The 21265-nt window shown below is 44.2% G+C and overlaps 1 protein-coding gene across 4 annotated transcripts in view; it reads right to left on the bottom strand.

Annotated features, from left to right (window-relative positions):
* GARRE1 (granule associated Rac and RHOG effector 1) overlaps positions 1-21265 on the bottom strand; it is a 104540-nt gene that overhangs the window by 9674 nt on the left and 73601 nt on the right. For all 4 annotated transcript variants that reach the window (XM_031004691.2, XM_055368919.2, XM_055368918.2 and 1 more), the window contains 7 exons: positions 17880-18020; positions 17575-17670; positions 17290-17451; positions 15099-15257; positions 11638-11735; positions 5438-5563; positions 2996-4029 (listed from right to left, as the gene is read on the bottom strand). In XM_031004691.2, coding sequence (XP_030860551.1) covers positions 2996-4029; positions 5438-5563; positions 11638-11735; positions 15099-15257; positions 17290-17451; positions 17575-17670; positions 17880-18020 — 1816 coding nt within the window. The remainder of the gene's footprint in view (positions 1-2995; positions 4030-5437; positions 5564-11637; positions 11736-15098; positions 15258-17289; positions 17452-17574; positions 17671-17879; positions 18021-21265) is intronic.

Below are 21265 nucleotides of genomic sequence, written 5' to 3'. Positions count from 1 at the left end.
AATATGGTAACATTCTTATTCATTTATTAAAAATAAATTTTTTTAAGACAAAGTCTCACTCTGTTATCCAAGCTGGAGTGCAGTGGCGTGATCTCAGCTCACTGCAACCTCTGCCTCCTGGGTTCAAGTAATTCTCGTGCCTCAGCCTCCCAAGTGGTTGGGACTACAGGTGTGTGCCACCACACCTGGCTAATTTTTTTGTATTTTTGGTAGAGACGGGGTTTCACCATGTTGGCCAGGCTGGTCTTGAACTCCTGGCCTCAAGCAATCCGCTGGCCTCAGCCTCTCAAAGTGCTGCGACTACAGGCGTGAGCCACTGCACCCGGCCTCAAATATGACACAATTCTGACAAATACTGTTTATACTCTGGATTTAGTTATATGACAGTCAAAAAATGTACACACCATCTATGATCAACTGAGAAAACGCACTGTGCCCACACCAGTGGGTGGCAGCCAGCGGGCTTGCTGTTTCTTAGCAGGGTGGAGGTGTTTACCCTTCTTGTGGCCCAGGGTTGCAGGCACAAGGGTTTCCTACATCCATCCACTCAAGGGGAGCAAGCACAAAACAGCAAGAGCAGCGGCATGAAGAATTTTCAGAAGACATGAGCAATGGTCAGGCGCAGTGGCTCATGCCTGTAATCCCAGCACTTTGGGAGACCGAGGTGGGCGGATCACGAGGTCAGGAGATAGAGACCATCCTGGCTAACACGGTGAAACCCCGTCTCTATGAAAAATACAAAAAATTAGTTGGGCATGGTGGCGGGCGCCTGTAGTCCTAGCTACTCGGGAGGCTGAGGCAGGAGAATGGCGTTAACTCGGGAGGCGGAGCTTGCAGTGAGCCGAAATCGTGCCACTGCACTCCAGCCTGGGGGCGGTAGAGCGAGACTCAGTCTAAAAAAAAACAAAAAACAAAAAAATTAGCTGGGTGTGGTGGCAGGCACCTGTAGTCCCAGCTACTCAGGAAGCTGAGGCAGGAAAATCATTTGATCCCAGGAGGCAGAGGTTGCAGTGACTGGGGATCGCGCCACTGCGCTCCAGCCTGGGCAACAACGTGAGACTCTGTCTCAAAAAAAAAAAAGAAAGGAGTGTTAACGCCAGCATTAACTTCCCTCCTGTAACAAATGCTGGGTGTTTCAGCAAGGAATGTCCTCTTTCTGGTGGTGATTTACTTGTACAAGTATTTGCTATACTTATTTGTAACATTTCACAGTACTCCCCTGTGAATGAAATACATTTTCTACTTCTGTGTATGCCTTTTGCTAAATTAGAGAAAAAAGTTTGCATGTACCTATGTTACCAAATTCTCTTACTAATTTTAGATGGGTTTTTTTGGGGGGGGTTTCAATTCTATTATCAGCAAAAAGATGTGCTGCTTAATTTATCATTTTCCAAAGCTCAGACCACTTATTTTATTGCTTTTTGTCTTGCTGCATTTGCTGTGAAGTCCAAGACAAAGTTACATGCTACAGGTGATAACAGTTGCCCTTGTCTGATTCCTGATATTAACTGAAATGATTTTTGTTTCATTATATAAGTTACTATTTGCTATTAGCTTTTAGTAGATAGTCTTTTTTATTTTTTATGTACTTACTTATTTTTTAGAGACAGAGTCTTACTTTGTTGCCCAGGCTGGGCTGCTGTGGTGTGATCATGGCTCACTGCAGCCTCAACCTCCTGAGCTCAAGCGATCTTCCCACCTCAGCCTCCCAAGGAGCTGGGACTACAGGCATGTGCCACCACACCCAGCTAATTTTTTATTTTTTGTAGAGATGGGGGTTTCACTATGTTGGCCAAACTGGTCTTGAACTCCTGGCCTCATGCAATCTGCCTACCCCAGCCTTCCAAAGTGCTAGAAATTACAGGCATGAGACATCATGCCTGGCCAGGTTTTCCACTTCTTGGTATAATTTTGTAATGCCTATTTTGCTAGGAAAGAATCCATTTTCTGCTGAGTTTCCAAATGTATTGCTATTAAGTCTTACATGGTATTGTCTTAAAGTGGCTTTTTTTTGAGACAGGGTTTCTCTCTGTCATCCAGGCTGGGGTGTAGTGGCATGATCATAGCTCACTGCAGCCTCAAAATCCTGGGGTCAAGGGATCCTAACGCCTCAGCTTCCTAAGCACCACCACACCTAGCTAATTTTTTGTTTAATTTTTAGTAGAGATGAGGGTTTTGTGATGTTGACCAGGCTGGTCTCGAATTCCTGGCCTCAAGTGATCCTCCAGCCTTAGCCTCTCAAAGTGCTGGGATTACAGGCATGAGCCACTAAAGCGCTTTTAATGTATCCTTTCTATTTCCTAATTTTGTTTCTCTTTGTTCTCTCTTAATCAAGCTTAGAATAAATTGGCTTATACATTTTATTGGTCTTCCAAAGATCCTTTAGAGTTATTTGCAATTTCTACTCTATTTTTCTTTTTAATTTACTTATTTTTGGCTTTTCCCCCTTAATTCCTCCTCCTAGTTTGTTCTTGTTTATAAATTCCTTCTCTAATTTTTTAAGATGACTCTGGTGGTATTTTCATTGTCTAGCCCAGGAGAAGCTGTATTCTATGAAGGCAGGAGGGTGTCTGTCACCTGTCATAGGTCCTAGAGTTTAGGCAAAAAAAAAAGCATCGCAAAGAACAGGTTATATAATCAGGAAAAAAGCACCCCACAAAGGGCTGCTGACCTTGGCTGCTGGGAGTAGGCAGGCCTAGACTGGAGCCTACTTGAACTATGGGACTTTGAGCTATTCAAGTAACCTCTCTTAGCTTCAGTTCTGTTCTCTATAAAGTAAGAAAAATAGTCCACTCATGTTCTCAGCCCCTTTCTCACCACTGTTTCCCATCTTGGTAGATCTGCCCCATACTTGCCTCCACAGTGAGAAAGGGTCGTAAAGGGGGATTAAATGATTTCACCTTCACAAGTAAGGCTGCAGCAGACAGGCCCTGGGAAGACCTCAGCAGTTGCATTTGCTGTTGACACTGGGCGAGGGATGGGAGGCCTCACATACCTGCAGGATCAAAAGGCAGAATCTCTCCCAGCATTCCAAAGACTCCATCACTTTGGTCACGGTTGGGCCAGGTGTTATTTCTAGGTCCCTGCGGCTTCTGTCCCAGAACCTCTGACATCACGTTATCCATATAGCTGCTCACCAGACCCAAGCTGTACAAGTCAGAACTGAGATCAGATATGCCAGGCCACTGACCAAGAGGAGACAGACCCGCTCCAACAGCCTGCGCTGGCTGCTGGGATGAGCCATGTACCCATTTCCCAGGTGCCCGAGGCTGGGGCGGGGGCTGCTGCGGTCCAATGGGCTGGAGTAGGTGTTGGTAGTATTGGACTTGAGGTTGTTGCTGCTTTGGGGACTGCTGCTGAGGTGCCAGTCCCGGCTGGGGTGTCAGAGGTGTGTGTGCCCCAGCCTGGGGTGCCCGTGGTGGAGGGGGCACAGGCAGTGACGGCTGCTGTGGTTGCATGGCTCCTGCCTTCTGCTCAGTCACCATGGCTGTGGCAGCAGAATTACGCCTTGTCACCAACGGAGAGCCCTGATGTGACTGGCCCATGTTAAAGCCCGAGAGAAAATCTATCACCTCTTGCATTTCCTGATCAGTTGGTAAGTTCATACCCTTCTCATCCTTGCCATCATCTCCATGCAGGAAGTTCTCACGCCTCTCCATGAGAAAGCCATTGGCCACTGTATTACTGGAATTCTGAGCTGACTGTGAAGGGTCTGTAGTCCTGGGGAAATTACCAATGTTCAAAATGCTTTGTAACCTTGCATCAATATTGCCAGGCATTTTGGCCTTCTCTTCAGAACATCCAGCTATGAAGATGTTTTTGGAAGGGGTATTTTGGATGGAATAATTTGTGCTGCTGCTGGAGCTGGTACATGAAGCTTTCTTGGTGAACCGGGATGTCAGTTTGGAGAATGTCTTCTGCAGGCCACCTGAAGATTTGTTTCCATTTCCAGAAGGCAGGTCAGCCTGGTTGCCAAAATCACAGATCTCCCTTTGCAGCTGGATCTGTATGCAGGGTAAAGCTTGCTCCCTATTTAAACAGAAATTTGTTTAAAAAAAAAAAAGACAAATATATAAAATAATAAAATGGACCTCTTTGTATTTTGAATGGCGTTGAGAGCAAGAAAAACCTCTCAGGTTGGTATCGGGTTCACTTATTTTATATATAAATGAACACCCAGGGGTTTGGAGAGTATGAAATCTACAGTGTCTAAGGCAGGACTGGAAGTTCTGCTAGGATTCTGGCCTGAGGAGTGTGATTCAGTGAAATCCTCTAATGGTGGCACAGGAGGGGAAAGCATGGCTAGATGTGGGGATGCAACTTGCAGAAGCTAGATTTGTGCCTGGAGGACAGGGGCTACAGCCACGCAAATGCAGCAGAGGGACAATGGACAAACTCCACAAAGCAGAGGGAGGTGGTTGGGGGATGCAGGGATACTATGTGCCAATGTTGTCCCAACAGATGGCTGTGACTTTCAAAGTTTCCTGAGCACATTTTTCCCATACTAAAATGGAGCCCTAAAGAGCGAAAGGGCATGGGGCAGGAGCTGAGGCAGGTGAAGGCTGTGTGGCCCTGGAAAAGTCACTTCACTATTCTGGCCTTTGTGTACTCATGAGTTAAGAAACGGAGAAGAGGTTGGGCATGGTGGCTCACGCCTGTAATCCCAGCACTTTGGGAGGCCGAGGCAGGCACTTGAGGTCAGGAGTTTGATACCAGCCTGGCCAACACGGCGAAACCCCATCTTCATGAAAAATACAAAAATTAGCTGGGCGTACACCTGTAATCCCAGCTACTCGGAAGGCTGAGGTGGAAGGATGACTTGAGCCCAGGAGCCGGGGGATGGATGGGATGGATAGCATGGATGGAGAGCAATATTGCAGTGAGCTGAGATTGTACTACTACACTCCAGCCTGGCTGGGCAACAGAGCCAGATCCTACAAAGATAAGATGACAAGACCAAAGACAAAGACCAAGACAGAAAAGAAAAGAAAAGGGAGAGGGGCCATGGCTAGATGTTTAAGGCCACTACCAGATGTATACACATTTCCCAAGTTCAACCTGAGAGAACTGATTGAAAAAGAAAAAAAATTCTAAAAGACATAAGTAAATTTTCTAAACATTTCTCTGTTCTTAATTCATAAGGAGAATATGAGTTGAGTTAAAAGTCCTCTTGATGGACTTCCTCTCAAATGACAAAATAAAGGAAGGCAAAAAAGTTAGCAAATAGGGGAATCTGGTACGGGGCATGGAGCAGTTCTTTGTATTATTCTTGCCACTTTGCTGCAGGTTTTAAATTATTCTGAAAATAAAAGTTACTAAAAAGTCCTTATTGCCTTATTTACAATACCGTATACTATCAATGACACAAGCACACATGAAACTGTGCATAGTCACACTGTCCCTCGGTATGCATCTAATGCAAACCACAGACACCAACCTTCCAGCCCTCCAGCGGTTTAGGTCCAGCACAGCTGTGTAGAGCACGTCCACCAGACCCAGGGTCTTCTCAGGATCAAGGCTTCTCTGCAGCAGGGACATGGTGGCAGGGTCTTCTTTCAGGCACCTAGGCACAGATTAGGCTGCATTAGTCTTGGCTGCATTTCTCTGCAAAGGTGTCTCAAGCAGGTCTCACAGAAAAGGCTACAACTTTTATGTACTTCTGGCGCCCAGCAAAAATTCAGTAACTGTAAGAACATGGAGAGAACAACAGGGCTGACCCTGGAACTCACTGCCCCACAAGAGGAGGAGGAAGCAAAACGGTCTGAGGTCTCATGATATCAGAATATATATTTGGTCTCTGCCTCCAGTTCCTGATACAGAGCTCCTAAAACCCTTGAGATTTCCTGGGTGATAGTGTCTTTTGTTCTAATAAGATGACTTGCTTATATGATGAAGCCTCCATAAAAATCATCAGACCATCGGGTTCTGAGAGCTTCCACGCTGGTGAACACACTAAGGTGCTGGGCACAGGGCATAGCTGGCAAGGGCATGGAGGCTTGGAGCCCCATCCCAAACACTTCACGCTATGCACCTCTTCACCTGGCTGTTAATCTGTATCTGCTATAATATCCTTTATAATAAACCATAAATATAATTAAATGTTTTACTGAGTTCTGTGAGCCATTATAGCAAAATATCAAACCTGGAGGTTTTGGGAACCCCCAACTTATAGCTGATTGGTTAGAAGTTGGGTGACAACCTGGGACTTGTGGATGGCATCTGAAGTGGGGAGTAGCCTTGTGGGGCTGAGCCCTTAACCTGTGCGGTCTGTGCTAGCTCAGACACTCTGATTTCTGCCGACCTCTCCAATAAGTGAACAACACAACTGTCTACCCCAAAACTTACACATCCTCTCTAGTTCCCTCACATCTTGCATGCAATCCATCAGTGAATCCTGACAGCTCTTCTTATAAAACACATCCAGAATCTAAGCACTTCTCGCCACCTTGTTTATGAACCCCCTGCTTCAGGAAACCACCACTCCTGGGTCTCAGGACCAAGCTCTCACCCTGGCCTCTTTTTCTCTACTCCTGTACCTCCAAAGCCCATCCTTCATATAGGGGCCAGAGTGAGCTTCCTGTAGTGCCAATCAGAGCACATCACTCCCTTGCTTAAAACCCTTCAATGGGATATCACTGTGATTGAAATAAAATCTAAACCCTCACCACAGCCCTCAAAGCCCTCTGTGCCCAGCCCCTCAACCTTGTCCCAGCTGTGAGGCCTTCTCTTCCTCCCCGGATGGGTTTGTCCACACCTCAGGACCTTTGTTCTTGCTGCTGCCTTTGCCCGAATTTCTCTTTCCTGAGATTTTGGTATGGCCAACTGCTTCTCATCATTTGGGTCTCCACTGTCCATTCAGGGTACCTACACTAAGAGCCCCCCAACCTTTTTTCGAGACAAAGTCCCACTCTATCCTCAAGGCTGGAGTGCAGTGGTGTGATCAAAGCTCACTGTTATCCTCGACCTCCTGGGCTCAAGCGATCTTCCCATGTCAGCCTCCCAAGTAGCTGGGACTACAGGCGTGTGCCACCGCACCTGGCTAATTTTTTAATTTTTTTTTGTAGAGATGGGGTCTCACTATGTTGCCCAGGCTGGTCCTAAACTCCTGAGCTCAGGTGATCCTCCTGCCTCAGCCTCCCAAAGTGCTAGGATTACGGGTGTGAGCCACTTGGTCTGGCCAAGAGCCCTTTTCTGAGAGGGAAAACAGTCTGAGCAGCACAGGTCTACTAGGAAGATGATGTCTGCTGATCCTGGGCACTCTGGAAGCTAAATGGTGAACTCAACACTTGCAAAGTCACTCAAGGAGGTAGCAGTACTCCCTAACATGACTTTGACTTGGGAAGAAATGTATCAGAGAATGAAATGAGAGCCGGCCAGGCTCAGAAGCCTGGAAAGGGTGAACAACAACGCAAGCTCTGCTAGTGCCCAGCTAGACCTTGGACTCCTCAGAGAGAATCTTGGCAGCTGAGCCTGCCCAAGGTTCAATGCACCCCATTCTCTCCATCTGGAATCACTGATAATCAGGACACATTTGCTCTTGTTCCCAAGCCAAGTCTGGTTGTGACTTGGCTTGTCACATGTTTGCCCACTAGGAGAGCATTTGTTGGCCATGTAGAAAAGAGTACTACAGCTCCTGGTGATGATAATTAATCTTTCTGAAAAATCAACAATCAACAAACTGGCATTTTTATTTTATTCTTCAGCCTTGAGCTGATCAATAAAATGCCCTTAAGTGGCTAAACCCATTCTGTTGACAAATCACCAAGACTTGCCTAAAACCCTCTACCTGTTCTTAGATAAAAACCCAATTCCTTCAAGGGCCCTGCAAGTCTTGACGTCTACAACTTCCCATCCTCATCACCACCTAGCACATCTCCTTCCATGCTGGGTCACTCCTGAGGCCTCTGCACTGGCATTCTTTCTGCCTGAAGTGTGTTCCCCATTGGCTCTCTGCATGACAGGCTCCTCTGAAATCCAATGTCACATCCTCAGAGCCTCTTCCAGACTGACTCGTCTAAAAGTCTCCCCCGAATCTCTATCCCACTTATTCTCTATCATATAATGGCACTCTCCTCTCATTTCCATCATACACCTGCCTGTGTCTGAACTCATCTCTTATACTTAACAGCTGTCTCCCCCTTCTCTATTCTCAAGTTGGTTTATGAGGGGCAGGGACCCTGTGTGTCTTGCTCATAATTAAATTCCCAGAGCCCAGAACAGTGTCTGGTACACAGTAAGTGTTCAGTAAATATTTGGTGAAACAAAGCATGGATGGATAGCAATATCCTTTTTCTCCAGGTGGAGTAAAGCAATCATTTCTGTTTGTGTTCTTCCCAACAAGCACATACAGTATTTTGTAATTTGAAAAAAAACAGAACTAAAATTTTGCAAAATTACCAAAAGCAGCCAGCAGAGGGCGCCTCTGCAAGAAATCACAGTCTACAAGGTGTTTTTTGCGGGGGTGCAATGAGTTACAAAGGAAATCAACCCCACAGGGAGAGTTTTCAAAACAAACTGAAGTGTTAGCCATTTTTGCACTGACTGTTTATATTCACAGACTATCCAAAAGTTCAAACTGTTTTCTTCAAAATGAGAATTCTGATTAAGTTTTAACATTTTCCAATGACAGCCTGAATTGGAAAAATTTAAGAATTCAGGGTTAGGTGCGGTGGCTCACGCCTGTAATCCCAGCACTTTGGGAGGCCAAGGTGGGTGGATTACCTGAGGTCAGGAGTTTGAGACCAGCCTGGCCAACACAGTGAAACCCATCTCTACTAAAACAAAAATTATTAGCTGGGCATGCAGGCAGGTGCCTGTAATCCCAGCTACTCAGGAAGCTGAGGCAGGAAAATCATTTGAACCCAGGAGGTGGAGGTTGCAGTGAGCCGAGACAACACCACTGCACTCCAGCGTGGGCAACAAGAACGAAACTATCTCAAAAAAAAAAAAAAAAAAAAAAATTCGGGAACACATTCCAGCAGAACACTGACTACAAAAGGAAAAAAAAGAATTTAGTAACACAAAAATCTTACAGAAAGTGAGCCTCTGGTTCACTGTTTGATAGAAATGAAAATATGTGTATAAATTACCATTAATTTCAGGACACAGTATGCCACCCTACAATTAACTTAAAATTTTGGGCCAGGTACAGTAGCTCACGCCTGCAATCCCAGCACTTTGGGAGGCCAACGCAGGGGGATCGCTTGAGCCCAGGAGTCCCAGACCATCCTGGCCAATATAGTGAGACTCCATCTCTACAAAAAAACTTAAAAACTAGCCAGGCATGATGGCACATGCCTGTAGTCCCGCCTACTTGGGAGGCCAGGGTGGGAGGATTGCTTGAGCCCAGGAGTTCAAGGCTACAGTAAGCCATGACCACACCACTGCACTGCAGTCTGGGGGACAGCATGAGATCTTGTCTCTACCAAAAAAAAAAAAAAAAAAAAAAATTAATTAAAAAAAATTAAAGAACTTTTTGGTGGCAGAGTACTTACAGAAGGGAGGTTTTAGGACACAAAGTGAACTGCCAACATTTACTTAAATATATTCATAGACTCTAAACACTTTTGACAGAATCTACTATTATACTCTTACATTTCAAGAACAAATGAACCAGGCGCAGTGACTCACGCCTGTAATCCTAGCACTTTGGGAGGCCGAAGCAGGTGGATCACCTGAGGTCAGGAGTTCAAGACCAGCCTGGCCAACATGGCAAAACCCTGTTTCTACTAAAAGTACCAAAATTAGCTGGGCGTGATGGCATGCACCTGTAATCCCAGCTACCCAGGAAGCTGAGGCTGGAGAATCACTGGAACCCAGGCAGAAGAGGCTGCAGTGAGCCGAGATTGCGCCACTGCACTCCAGCCTGGGCGACAGACCGAGATTCTGTCTCGAAAAAAAGAACAAATGGTTTAAATACAACTTGTATGCCTTACCCAACTACCATTTTAGTCCACATAGGCACCAACAGCACCTCTTTGTTCCTTAGTATCTCTGCCTACTTAAATGATTTAAATATTTTCTCTTATAGCTAAATATTCATGCAGATTACCATTTTAATAGCAAATACCTTCCAATATATGCTTAGTTTTTCCTGTTTATTAATAAAGCTATGATACTCATCCTTATAGCTGAATGTGAATACATATCACAAAGATAAATTTCTAGAGGTGAAACTGTGGAATTGTTGAGGTCACATCCCTTATTTTGGGCTTCTAATATACTAAATTGCCCTCCAGAAAGGTTGTATTTATTCTCTACTCAACAACCTCTTTGCCTGTTTCACAGTCTGGCTCAAACTTGTATTGTCACTATATTTAGTATTGTTATTCTAAAACAATTTAACAATATTCTGGGCAAAATGACATCATATGGTTTTTTTTTTTTTTTTTGGAGACGGAGTCTCGCTCTGTCACCCAGGCTGGAGTGCAGTGGCACGATCTCGGCTCACTGCAACCTCTGTCTCCCAGGCTCAAGCGGTTCTCCTGCCTCAAGCTGGGATTGTAGGTGCATGCCACCACGCCCGACTAATTTTTGTATTTTTAGTAGAGACAGGGTTTCACCATGTTGGCCAGGCTGGTCTGGAACTCCTGACCTCAGGAGATCTGGCCGCCTCGGCCTTCCAAAGTGCTGGAAGTACAGGTGTGAGCCACCCCACCTGGCCCCATATGGTTTCTTTACTTTGTCTCTGATTTTTAGGTGAAGTTATACATTTTCTTTTTTCTTTTCTTTCTTTTTTTTTTTTGAGATAGTTTTGCTCTATTGCCCAGGCTGGAGTGCAATAGTGCAATCTCAGCTCACTGCAACCTCCGCCTCCCGGGTACAAGCGATTCTTGTGCCTCAGCTTCCTGATTAGCTGGGATTACAGGCACCCACCACCATGCCTGGATAATTTTTGTATTTTTAGTAGAGATGGGGTTTCACCACATTCGGCAGGCTGGTCTCAAACTTCTGACCTCAGGCGATCTGCCCGCCTTGGCCTCCCAAAGTGCTAGGATTACAGGTGTGAGTCACCGCACCTGGCCGTTACATTTTCTTAATCTATTTGTTGATCATATGTCTTCTTTTCTGACTTAGCTGTTCATGTCCCTTGCCCATTTTCTTCTGATTTGTAGGAGCTTTTTTTAAAAAAAAATAAATTAAGAATAATCTTTTATCTATTATAAGTGTTACAAATATAATATCTAAAAATGACTGTCCCAAGATTTGTAAAGATACTGGGTGTGTCACAACATGAGCTCAAGATCATCAGGATTATAGTTGGAACAGAGGAGAAGGAATTCTATGTTCTCTACTCGGCTTTGGTGAACACTGGGTGACTTAGAGAAAATGACATACTATGTTTAAATGCTGTAGACTCAGTAACAAAGATAATACTGCTCATTATGATCCAAGAGTATATAACATTTTAGTTACATTATGGTCAATGAGACCATTTTTCAGACCTCTCGGCTTCCTCATCATAGACCAATAATCATGACACATGCCACTAACATACCACTGCTGCCCATAAACCTGCACATGCAGCAAGACTTGTTGCGTCAGCTAGCATGGGCATTGTTCAAAACAAGGCCATCATTTCAAAGATGCAAACGTCAGTCAGAGCTTAGGCTCCGGTGAAAGTAAGAGGCACGTTACCATGTGGATGGGACTTGAACCACGATTCTAGAGCCTTCTAAACTGATCTGGGGGGCATAGGCTTCTTTATTCTCAATCTGTGCTGTGTCAACCACCACCTAAGATCGAAAAAAAAAAAAAAAAAACAAGTAACAACCAGCTTTCAGAGAGAAAACAAATCAGAATAAAATCCAATACATAAAATGACTCTCTAAGAACTATTCCCCTAGCAGCCTAGTTATGCCAAGGCCAGTCAGGGCCCCGTGAAGACAACAGCAAGTAGTAACAGATGACCAAAACTAAGAACATTTCAACAAACAGAAACCACATTCTGGGCATGGGATTAAATTGAACTGGCAAGCACCTCTAGCACTTTTTCCAAACTATAAATATGTTAATTAGGAATTAATTTGCGTCCTTTATCTTAGTATTTTTTACTTTATGCACTTAAAAGAAGTAAAAGTGTCATTGAAAGTCAAACCAGACTGGGTGCAGTGGCTCACGCCTGTAATCCCAGCACTTTGGGAGATTTAGGCAAGTGGATCACTTGAGGTCAGGAGTTTGAGACCACCCTGGCCAACATGGTGAAACCCCGTCTCCACTAAAAATACAAAAAGTAGCTGGGCGTGGTGATCCTGTAGTCCAAGCTACTCGGGAGGCTGAGGCAGGAGAATCGCTTGAACCCGGGAGGCAGAGGTTGCAGTGAGCTGAGATTGCACCACTGCACTCCAGCCTGAGCAACAGACCAAGACTCCATCTCAAAAAAAAAAAAAAAAAAGTCAAACCAATGCTTCAGATAAGCCCATTTGTCATGACACGCCCAGAAGTGGATGAAACTTTTTTAAAGATTATCTTATCCTCAACCATCAATAAATACTGAATTACTTCAGGATAGAGGAAGAACTAACCCTTCTTTGAATGATTTCCTCTTATTTCCAGGAAGAGTCTTTAATACTAGATAGGTGATAAGAGTATCCTATGTAATCTAGAGTTTGACAAAGTGATGAATATATTTTCAAATAACTAAAAGAATGTTTTAAAAAATCATAAAATATTTTAAAACCAAATCTGTAATATTTCAGAAGGGGTAAAACTGTACAGAGTTGTGTATCATACTCCAAATTCAGCTTCTAATGGAGCCAGCTTTCACTGGTTTAAACAGAGTTCCCATAGCTGATCTGCAATGACCTTTGGAAAAAACTTCCTGTCAAAGGAATAGCCATTGTTGGACCACACAGGTGTTTCCTCTCTCCTCCCATCCCCAGAACCATAACCTAAAGTCACACAGAAATGCGTCCTGCAATCAAGACGCAAGGAACTAGGAAGAAGTTTCTGCTCTCTGAATAACATGGAACTTTTTTTTTTTTTTAATCTACAGTGTTTTCTCAAAACAGCCTTTGTGCCTTTTGGCCTTATTTTGCATACTCCTTTCAGGGGAACTCATTGGCATGGTCCTTGCAGTTTCAGCTAAATGGTCTCTGGGAATATGGATCGATATACTAAAGCCAATGGGCTCTTCCACGCTTCAGCAAGGCATCTCTGGTTTACTACTTCTTTTGGAGGTCCCTATACTGAGGAAAAGATCCCAAAGGAAATGTAACTCATTACTGTGAACAAGCCCTCATCTGAGCCTCCACAAGACAGCCCCACTGTGAGCTGGGCCGCCTGAGCCCTAACCCGCTTGAAACAAAATGACAGTATACCCTCAATAGCTCTTTTTGTGAATAAAGTAGGAACCAGACTAAAAAACAAGTTCTTTAATTTTCTTAATCTCTAATTAGGTCCTTCCAACCTCTGACTGAAATGCCATATCCTTTTTTTTTTTTTTTTTTTTTTTTTTTTTTAAAGACTGGATCTCACTCTGTGACCCAGGCTGGAGTGCAGTGGCACAATCTCGGCTCACTGCAACCTCTGACTCCTGGGTTCAAGTGATTCTCGTGCTTAAGCCTCTCGAGTAGCTGGGATTACAGGTGCCTGCCACCACGCCTGGATAATTTTTGTATTTTTAGAGACGAGGTTTCGCCATATTGGCCAGGCTGGTCTTGAACTCCTGACCTCAGGTGATCTGCCTGCCTCGGCCTCCCAAAGTGTTGGGATTACAGGTGTGAGCCACCACGCCCTGCCACCATACGTTTTTGAAAAGTAGTCGTTTACTAGAAAGGGAGATCAAATACATAAGATTCTATGGGTCAGTGATGCAAACAAAAAGCTAAATGGTGATTTCAGATGTTGATCTCCTGACCCACCCAACTCTGGCCAAAGTTTTTTTTTTCTCTGAAAGATGAAATGAACAAATCATTATTTTTCAGTTGATGTTACTTTATTGCTAAGAAGGAGATAAACAGCACTGGTATACAGTGACTGGATGGGGGTACTACTTATACCACTGTGGTCAAGGGAGGCCTCTTGGAGGAGGTGATTTTGGAGCTAACACCAAGAAGATAAGGAATGACCTACACGATAATCAGAGAGAAGAGTATTTTCAGATAAAAGGGGTATCAAGAGCACAGGCCTGGGACAGGAAGAAGCATGGGCTGTTTGAGCAACAGACATCCAATGTAGCTCCAGAATAGGGGCTAGATCAAGTGGCCCTGTCAACTTGTTACTAATGTAATGTTTTTTTTCTTTTTTTTTTTTTAAGGGCCGGGTGTGGTGGCTCATGCCTGTAATTCCAGCACTTTGGGATGCCTAAGCAGGCAGATCACGAGGTCAGGAGTTCGAGACCAGCCTGGCCAACACAGTGAAACCCCATCTCTACTAAAAAATACAAAAATTAGCCAGGCATGGTGGTGCGTGCCTGTAGTTCCAGCTACTCGGGAGGCCGAGGGAGGAGAATCGTTTGAACCCGGGAGGCAGAGGTTGTGGTGAGCTGAGATCACGCCACTGCACTCCAGCCTGTGCAACACAGCGAGACTCCATCTCAAAAAGAAAAAAATTAGCCAGATGTGGTGGCGGGTGCCTACCATCTCAGCTACTTGGGAGGCTGAGGCAGGAGAATCACTTGAGCCCAGAAGGCGGCGAGTTGAGATTGCGCCACTGCACTGCAGCCTGGGCGACAGAGCAAGAGTCTGTCACAAAAAAAAAAAAAAAAAAAAAAAAAAAAAGAGGCAGGGTCTCACTATGTTGCCCAGGCTGATTTCAAACTCCTAGACTTAAGCAATCCTCCTGCCAAAGTGCTGGGACTACAGGCATGAGCCATGGGGCCCAGACTGTAATGGTTTTTTTCTTAAAATAAGCAAAGCCCATAGCATCATTTTGCAATTAGGTTCCCTGCAAATATATATTATCAGTCTGGTTTTTCTTTTTAAAGAGATTTTTAAATGCTGCTCTTTCTTTACCTTGTCTACCTGCCTGGTCTAAATTCCACAGCACCAAATAACTTTTTAAATTATTCAATATTTTCACACGTGTCTGCACCACATCCTCACATGCTTGAAACATCTTGGTATTCTACCTATCATCCACCACCCACGCTCACTCACCAGTCCAGCCTGGCCAAACAGCAGCTGCACCGCCGTCTTGCAGGCACCTCGCCATGTGGAAGGGCAAACCTGGTTCAGCACTTCAGTCACAGGAAAATCATCCCTGGACATGATTCCATTATAGCAGCCTGCCTCCTTCATCAGCTGTAACATTGTATGCTATAGATTGATAAGAAGAGAGTTCACACCTCAAGACAAAGCCATGCAAGGTTCTAAAATTTGTAAAAATGCATTTATACAATCATCCTCAAGAGAAGAGCATTTTATTTATATATTTTTCTATCGTCCAAGCTGCAGTCTGGTGGCACGAACACGGCTCACTGCAGCCTAGACCCCTCAGGCTTATGTGATTCTCCTGCTTCAAGCCTCCCCAGTAGCTGGGACCACACAGGTAAGTGCACACCACCACACTTAGCTAATTTTTAAATTTTTTGTAGACATGGAGTCTTGCTATGTTGCCCAGGCTAGTCTTGAACTCCTGGGAGAAGAGCATTTTTTTTTTTCTTTTTTGAGATGGAGCCTTGCTCTGTTGCCTAGGCTGGAGTGCACTGGCACAATCTCAGCTCACTGCAACCTCCACCTCCTGGGTTCAAGCAATTCTTCTGCCTCAGCCTCCTGAGTAGCTAGGATTATAGGTGCCTGCCACTATACCCAGCTAATTTTTGTATTTTTAGTACAGATGCGGTTTTGCCATGTTGCCCAGGCTGGTCTTGAACTCCTGACCTCAGGTGATCTGCCCACCTCGGCCTCCCAAAGTGCTGGGATTACAGGCATGAGCCACCACGCCTGGCTCAAGAAGAGCATTTTAAATACACCCTAATTATGCCATTTTAATTTCCTTAGTAATTATCATCAATCACTCTCAGAGATTTTCTCAGCCCCATAGAGTAAATGACTAGATATGGATACATATGCAATAATATACACAGGTATTTCTATACTAGCACAAAATTATTTAGCAATCTACTGATGTGAACTGGTTGAGGAATTTTGAAATTCTGAATCCCTCCAAATAGGGAAACAAAATCATCTGATACAAGTAAATACTAATTAAAATCTCAATTTTATTTTGGATGACCAAGTAGTCAGGTATTCAGGCTCTGGAAACAGATTACATAAGCTCAAATGCCAGCTCTTCTACTTTCTAGCTGCGTGACCTTGGGTATCAGTTCCCGTGTGGCAGATGGGCCAAAGGGCAGCACCCCCACCTCATGGGTGAGCATTAAGTGAGACAATGATGTGGAGCACCTGGCACAATGACTGGAACACATGATGTTCCACAAATAATCGTTATCACTGCAGCATTATGACAACATCTCTCTTCTTATTTAATTCATACAAGTCCACTGAGAGACATTAATCATAAACAATATCTTATAGTGTACTTTCAAACCCTTTCTGTTAAACATCTGAATAAAATTATGAATAAAACTGTCTTGGCCCAGGTCGGTGGCTCATGCCTGTAATCCCAGGACTTTGGGAGGCCAAGTAGGATGGATCAGCTGAGGTCAGGAGTTCGAGACCATCCTGGCCAACACAGTGAAACCCCGTCTCTACTAAAAATACAAAAATTAGCCAGGCTTGGTGGCACATGCTTGTAGTCCCAGCTACTTGGGAGGGTGAGGCAGGAGGATTGCTTGAACCCAGGAGGTGAAGGTTGCAGTGAGCTGAGATAGATCACACCACTGTACTCTAGCCTGGACGAGGGAGTAAACTCCGTCTCAAAAAAACAAAGCAAAACAAAACGAAAACTTGCTTGGCAAATGTCTGATTAAAGTCTCCGTACGTCTGCTTTTTAATTTTTTTTTTTTTTTAAGACAGAGTTTTGCTCGTCGCCCAGGTTGGAGTGCAATGGCGCAATCTTAGCTCACTGCCATCTCCACCTCATGGGTTCAAGCAATTCTCCAGCCTCAGCCTCCTGAACAGCTGGGACTACAGGTGCGTGCCACCGTACCCGGCTGATTTTTTATTTTTAGCAGAAACAGGGTTTCACCATGTTGATCAGGCTGGTCTCAAACTCCTGACCTCAGGTGATCCGCCCGCCTCCCAAAGTGCTAGGATTACAGGCATGAGCCACCACACCCGGCCCCATTTTGTTTTTTAATCTACATCCTTCGCAAGCCTTTACATTTCTCTTAAGAACTCTATTTTCAAGTTCACACTCATTTGCTGGAACCCCACGGAAAGCTACCGTCTTAAGTTTCAGATTGTCGGCGGCCGACTCATTAAAGGAGACGCCCTTCAGGAAGTGCGATCCTATCTGCACAGGGACGGTGGGGAGCTCACACTGCATGGGCTGCGGGGGTGTCTGCCTCCGCCCCGTCTGCTGGGCTTCCGCCTCACTGCAGCAGCCCTGGAAAAGGCATGGATGGAAGAGGAGAGGTGATCCATCGCTCATCTGTCAAAACACTTGGTTCACACTAGACTGCAGGAGCAGCGCCATAGGTCCCCAGAGCTTTAGGAAGGAAAAGTGTACCTGCAAACTTGCTTCAATCGCCTTTGGATTCAGGTGGAAGCCAGCTTTCATTGCATATTCACAGTGTCCTAAGCTTTCCAGAGCTATCTTATATGCCTGGAAATAAATTATTTTTAAGAATCAAGATCGTAAAGCAAATTATAAGATGACAAAGTTCAATGGAAATAGAAATCTTAAATTTCTATAGCTATTAAAAGGCCAATTACTACTCTATAACCTTTTCTAATTGATTCAACATCACAACTTTAACTCCCTCCCTTGTTTCTATCCCGTGGAAATCAGTATGTCAGTTCTGAAAAACTTACTTGCAAAGCACTGTCGATTTTTATGTTCAGTTCTTTTAGCTGGTGCTCAGGAATTGCTGCACTTTGAGAACAAAAGAGTTGTTGAACTTCAATTCCTGCCAGGCAACCATCACAGCCTCTTTCTCTTAGCCTAGATGTCGCCTGTAACATATATAGTAACTGGTAGGTAAAAGAGGGTGGTACAGTTCTAGCAACATTAGACCAACAATAACAACAACAAGAAAAACCCCCTCAAGTAAAATGCAGCAATAAACCATCTAAGCAAATAAACTAGAAGTTCTAGATTGTTTGTATTGCAAAGTGAGCAGCCCAAATTTTGAAAGCCTAATTAACCATCCTGAAGAGAAAGGAAATCTCCCTTTATTTTTTATTTTATTATTTTATTTTATTTTATTTTATTTTGAGACAAGGTCTTACTCTGTCACCCAGGCTGGAGTGTAGTGGTGCTATCTCAGCTCACTGCAACCTCCACCTCCCGAGTTCAAGTGATTCTCCTGCCTCAGCCTCCCGAGTAGCTGGGATTACAGGCACCCACCACTGCGCCTGGTTAAGTTTTGTATTTTTAGTAGAGACGAGGTTTCATGATGTTGGTCAGGCTGGCCTCGAACTCCTGACCTCAGGTGATTCACCCACCTCGGCCTCCTGAAGTGCTGGGATTACAGGCTTGAGCCACCAAGCCCGGCCGAAATCTCCCTTTATTTTAGGAACCCCGGAAAAAAGACTTACCTACTTGTTATTTGTTTTATATATATGTATATACACACATATATGTGTGTGTGTATATACTCAGACATTTTTAACTTTCCTGCTTTAAAAAGACAGGTTACCTAGAATATTGGTACTTAGAGTTTCCAGAATAAAAAAAAAAGGAAGAACATACACGGTTGGGCATTCCTATTCAGTGAAGGAAAAGACCACATGAATACAGAACAGGAAAAATATACATTGGCATGTTAACAGAAAAACAGAGCTTTTGAAATCTGCACAGAAAAGTAAATATTTATTATTCAGTCACTACATATGTTTATGAAGAGTAGATAAGCAAGATAGAAAAGGAGAAACTAATCTCTGTCATTTTACGATTAAATGCAGAAAATATATACATGGATCAGTACAAGAAGAGAATACAGAAAAATATATATTTGATTTATTAGATGGGATTCCAGATGAACTGTTTTTAGATTTCTATTTTTGTTGCAATTCTGTGAACCAAGTAACATTTTTTAGCAGTTAGCTTTTGTTCTGCTGGGCCAGTGTAGGAGTTATAATATTTACAAAGCTTGCAGACTACAGGAAAATGACTAGCAGCTATAATGCCATAAAGTTCCAAAGCTTTGGTTTCACAAACTGTATGTAAACACCATTCCCTGAAGCCTAAGAGTCTCACAGTTTAAAACTGTTTGACTCTTTCTAAGAATCTTTCAGTTAAATATTTAGCTCACAAGGTGGTATGTTAGGTACGTGCTGAAGCACAAAGCTGCTCCTTACCTTCCTGGAGCTGAGAGCCTCAGGGCCAAAAAGGTGAACAAAGAAAACACAGAATTATAAATGGAGAAAAAACACTGCGGGAAACAAACAGAGGACTATACCAGGGAATGTCCTAGACACCCAGAAAGCAGCACTTAGGGTGAGAATTAGAGGAGAAGGTCGTGAATGGAATTGCATGTGTGTGGGGTGGGGTGGGGGGTGTCAAGACCTACAGACGGGTCCATGAAACAGGCCGAGGATCCAAGGTAACAAAGAAAGACACATCCAAGGAACTAGAGCCCAGTGAGCGAGGGCAGGGTGGCCACTGATAAGGCTGGCCATCAAGGCAGGAGCCAGACTAGGCAGGTCTAGGCAGGTCGTGCGGAGGGGTCCACATGCTACCCTAAGGAAATGAGAAGCGACATCATCCAATTTTAAAATGAAGGTGAGCAAGACAGGGAGGGGAGAAGTAACGATTCCCTGAATGAGGGTAGTGATGAAGGACGTGGAAGAAGGGGACAGATCTGGGATAAGATTTTGGAGGTGGGAACTGCCGGGTTTTCTTAAGGATTGGACTGGGTGTAGACATGACGGAAATGCTGAAGGATAAATCTCAGGTTTCTCAAGTGAAGCCAGTGTGGGATGGCACCACTCACTAGCATAGAGAGGGTCTAGGGAGGAACAGGTGAGTGGAGAGAGGCTACGCCTGAGCCACCTGTGAGACCCCCGGTAGCAGCTGAGCTCAGGGGCCTGAAGCCCACAGGAAGTGGGCTGCTCACTGGTCACACACATCTGAGCCCCCTCCAAGGACACAGGTGGTTTTTGAGTCCCAAGACTGGATGGAGAACCCCTAGGGAGAAGGGCAGCTAGAACTGAGCGTGGAGAAACTCACATTCAGAAATTGTGTTGAGGAAGGAGAAGCCAGTAAACTAGATGAAGAAAGGATGACCCAAGAGGAAAGAAAGCTTGGTTCTTGGATCTCACAAGCTGAGAGTATTTCCAGGGAGGAATATTCTCCACACTGCTGTGAGCTGCTGAAAGTTGTTGAAAGGGTTCCCTGGATTTGAAAACATGGAAGAAGGCACCAATGACCTTGATAAGAGAAGGCATGTTCTTGTATAGGAGTGGAAGCCAGATTTCAGCAAGCTGAATGACATTATGTATATAAAGTTTCAGACTGTGTAAAATAATACCTTATGTACAGATACATTCATATATGGAAAAAATATTAAAATATGCACAAGGATCACACGCTTCAAATTCAACAGAGGTTATCTCTAGAGACAAAGGGATGAATAAGAAAGTGGAGAGGTACAAAAGGGATTCAAGTGCATTTACGGACCGGGTGCAGGAGCCTAGGAGCTTGGGACCGGCCTGGGAACATAGCAAGACCCTGTCTTTAAAAAAATAAATAAAAAGTAAAATAAAATAAATAATTAGCCAAGCATGGTGGTGCATGCCTACAGTCCGAGCTACTCAGGAGGATTGCTTGAGCCGAGGAGGTCAAGACTGCAGTAAGCTGTGATCACTACCGCACTCCAGCCTGGGCAACAGAGCAAGACCCAGTCTCAAAAAAAAAAAAAAAAAAAAAAAAAAAAGTGCACTGGTGATATTTTTCTCTTAAAAATATGTAACAGGCATGAGCAAATATGGCAGGCAGCTAAAAGGAAGATACACTGATGGGTGTGAAATGTTCTATGTGCCTGAAATACTTCAATAATAATTACTTTTTAGATTACTCTGAGTAAACTGTCCATGGGGTGTGCCAGGAGCAGTAAGGAGCTACAAGGTGCAGTAAAAATAAAATAGTAATTTTTTAGAATGAATGAAAGGTGAAAAAAAGGTAGACAACTACTCCAAGAAGTTGGCTGAGAAAAGAACAGAGAAACAGGGCAGGGCAGAGTGGACTTTTCTGTGGG

The sequence above is a fragment of the Gorilla gorilla genome, chromosome 20 (genome assembly GCF_029281585.2).
Source record: "Gorilla gorilla gorilla isolate KB3781 chromosome 20, NHGRI_mGorGor1-v2.1_pri, whole genome shotgun sequence".
NCBI lineage: Eukaryota > Metazoa > Chordata > Mammalia > Primates > Hominidae > Gorilla > Gorilla gorilla.
Note: the sequence above shows the minus strand (reverse complement) of the source record. Positions and strands in the feature narration are given on the sequence as shown.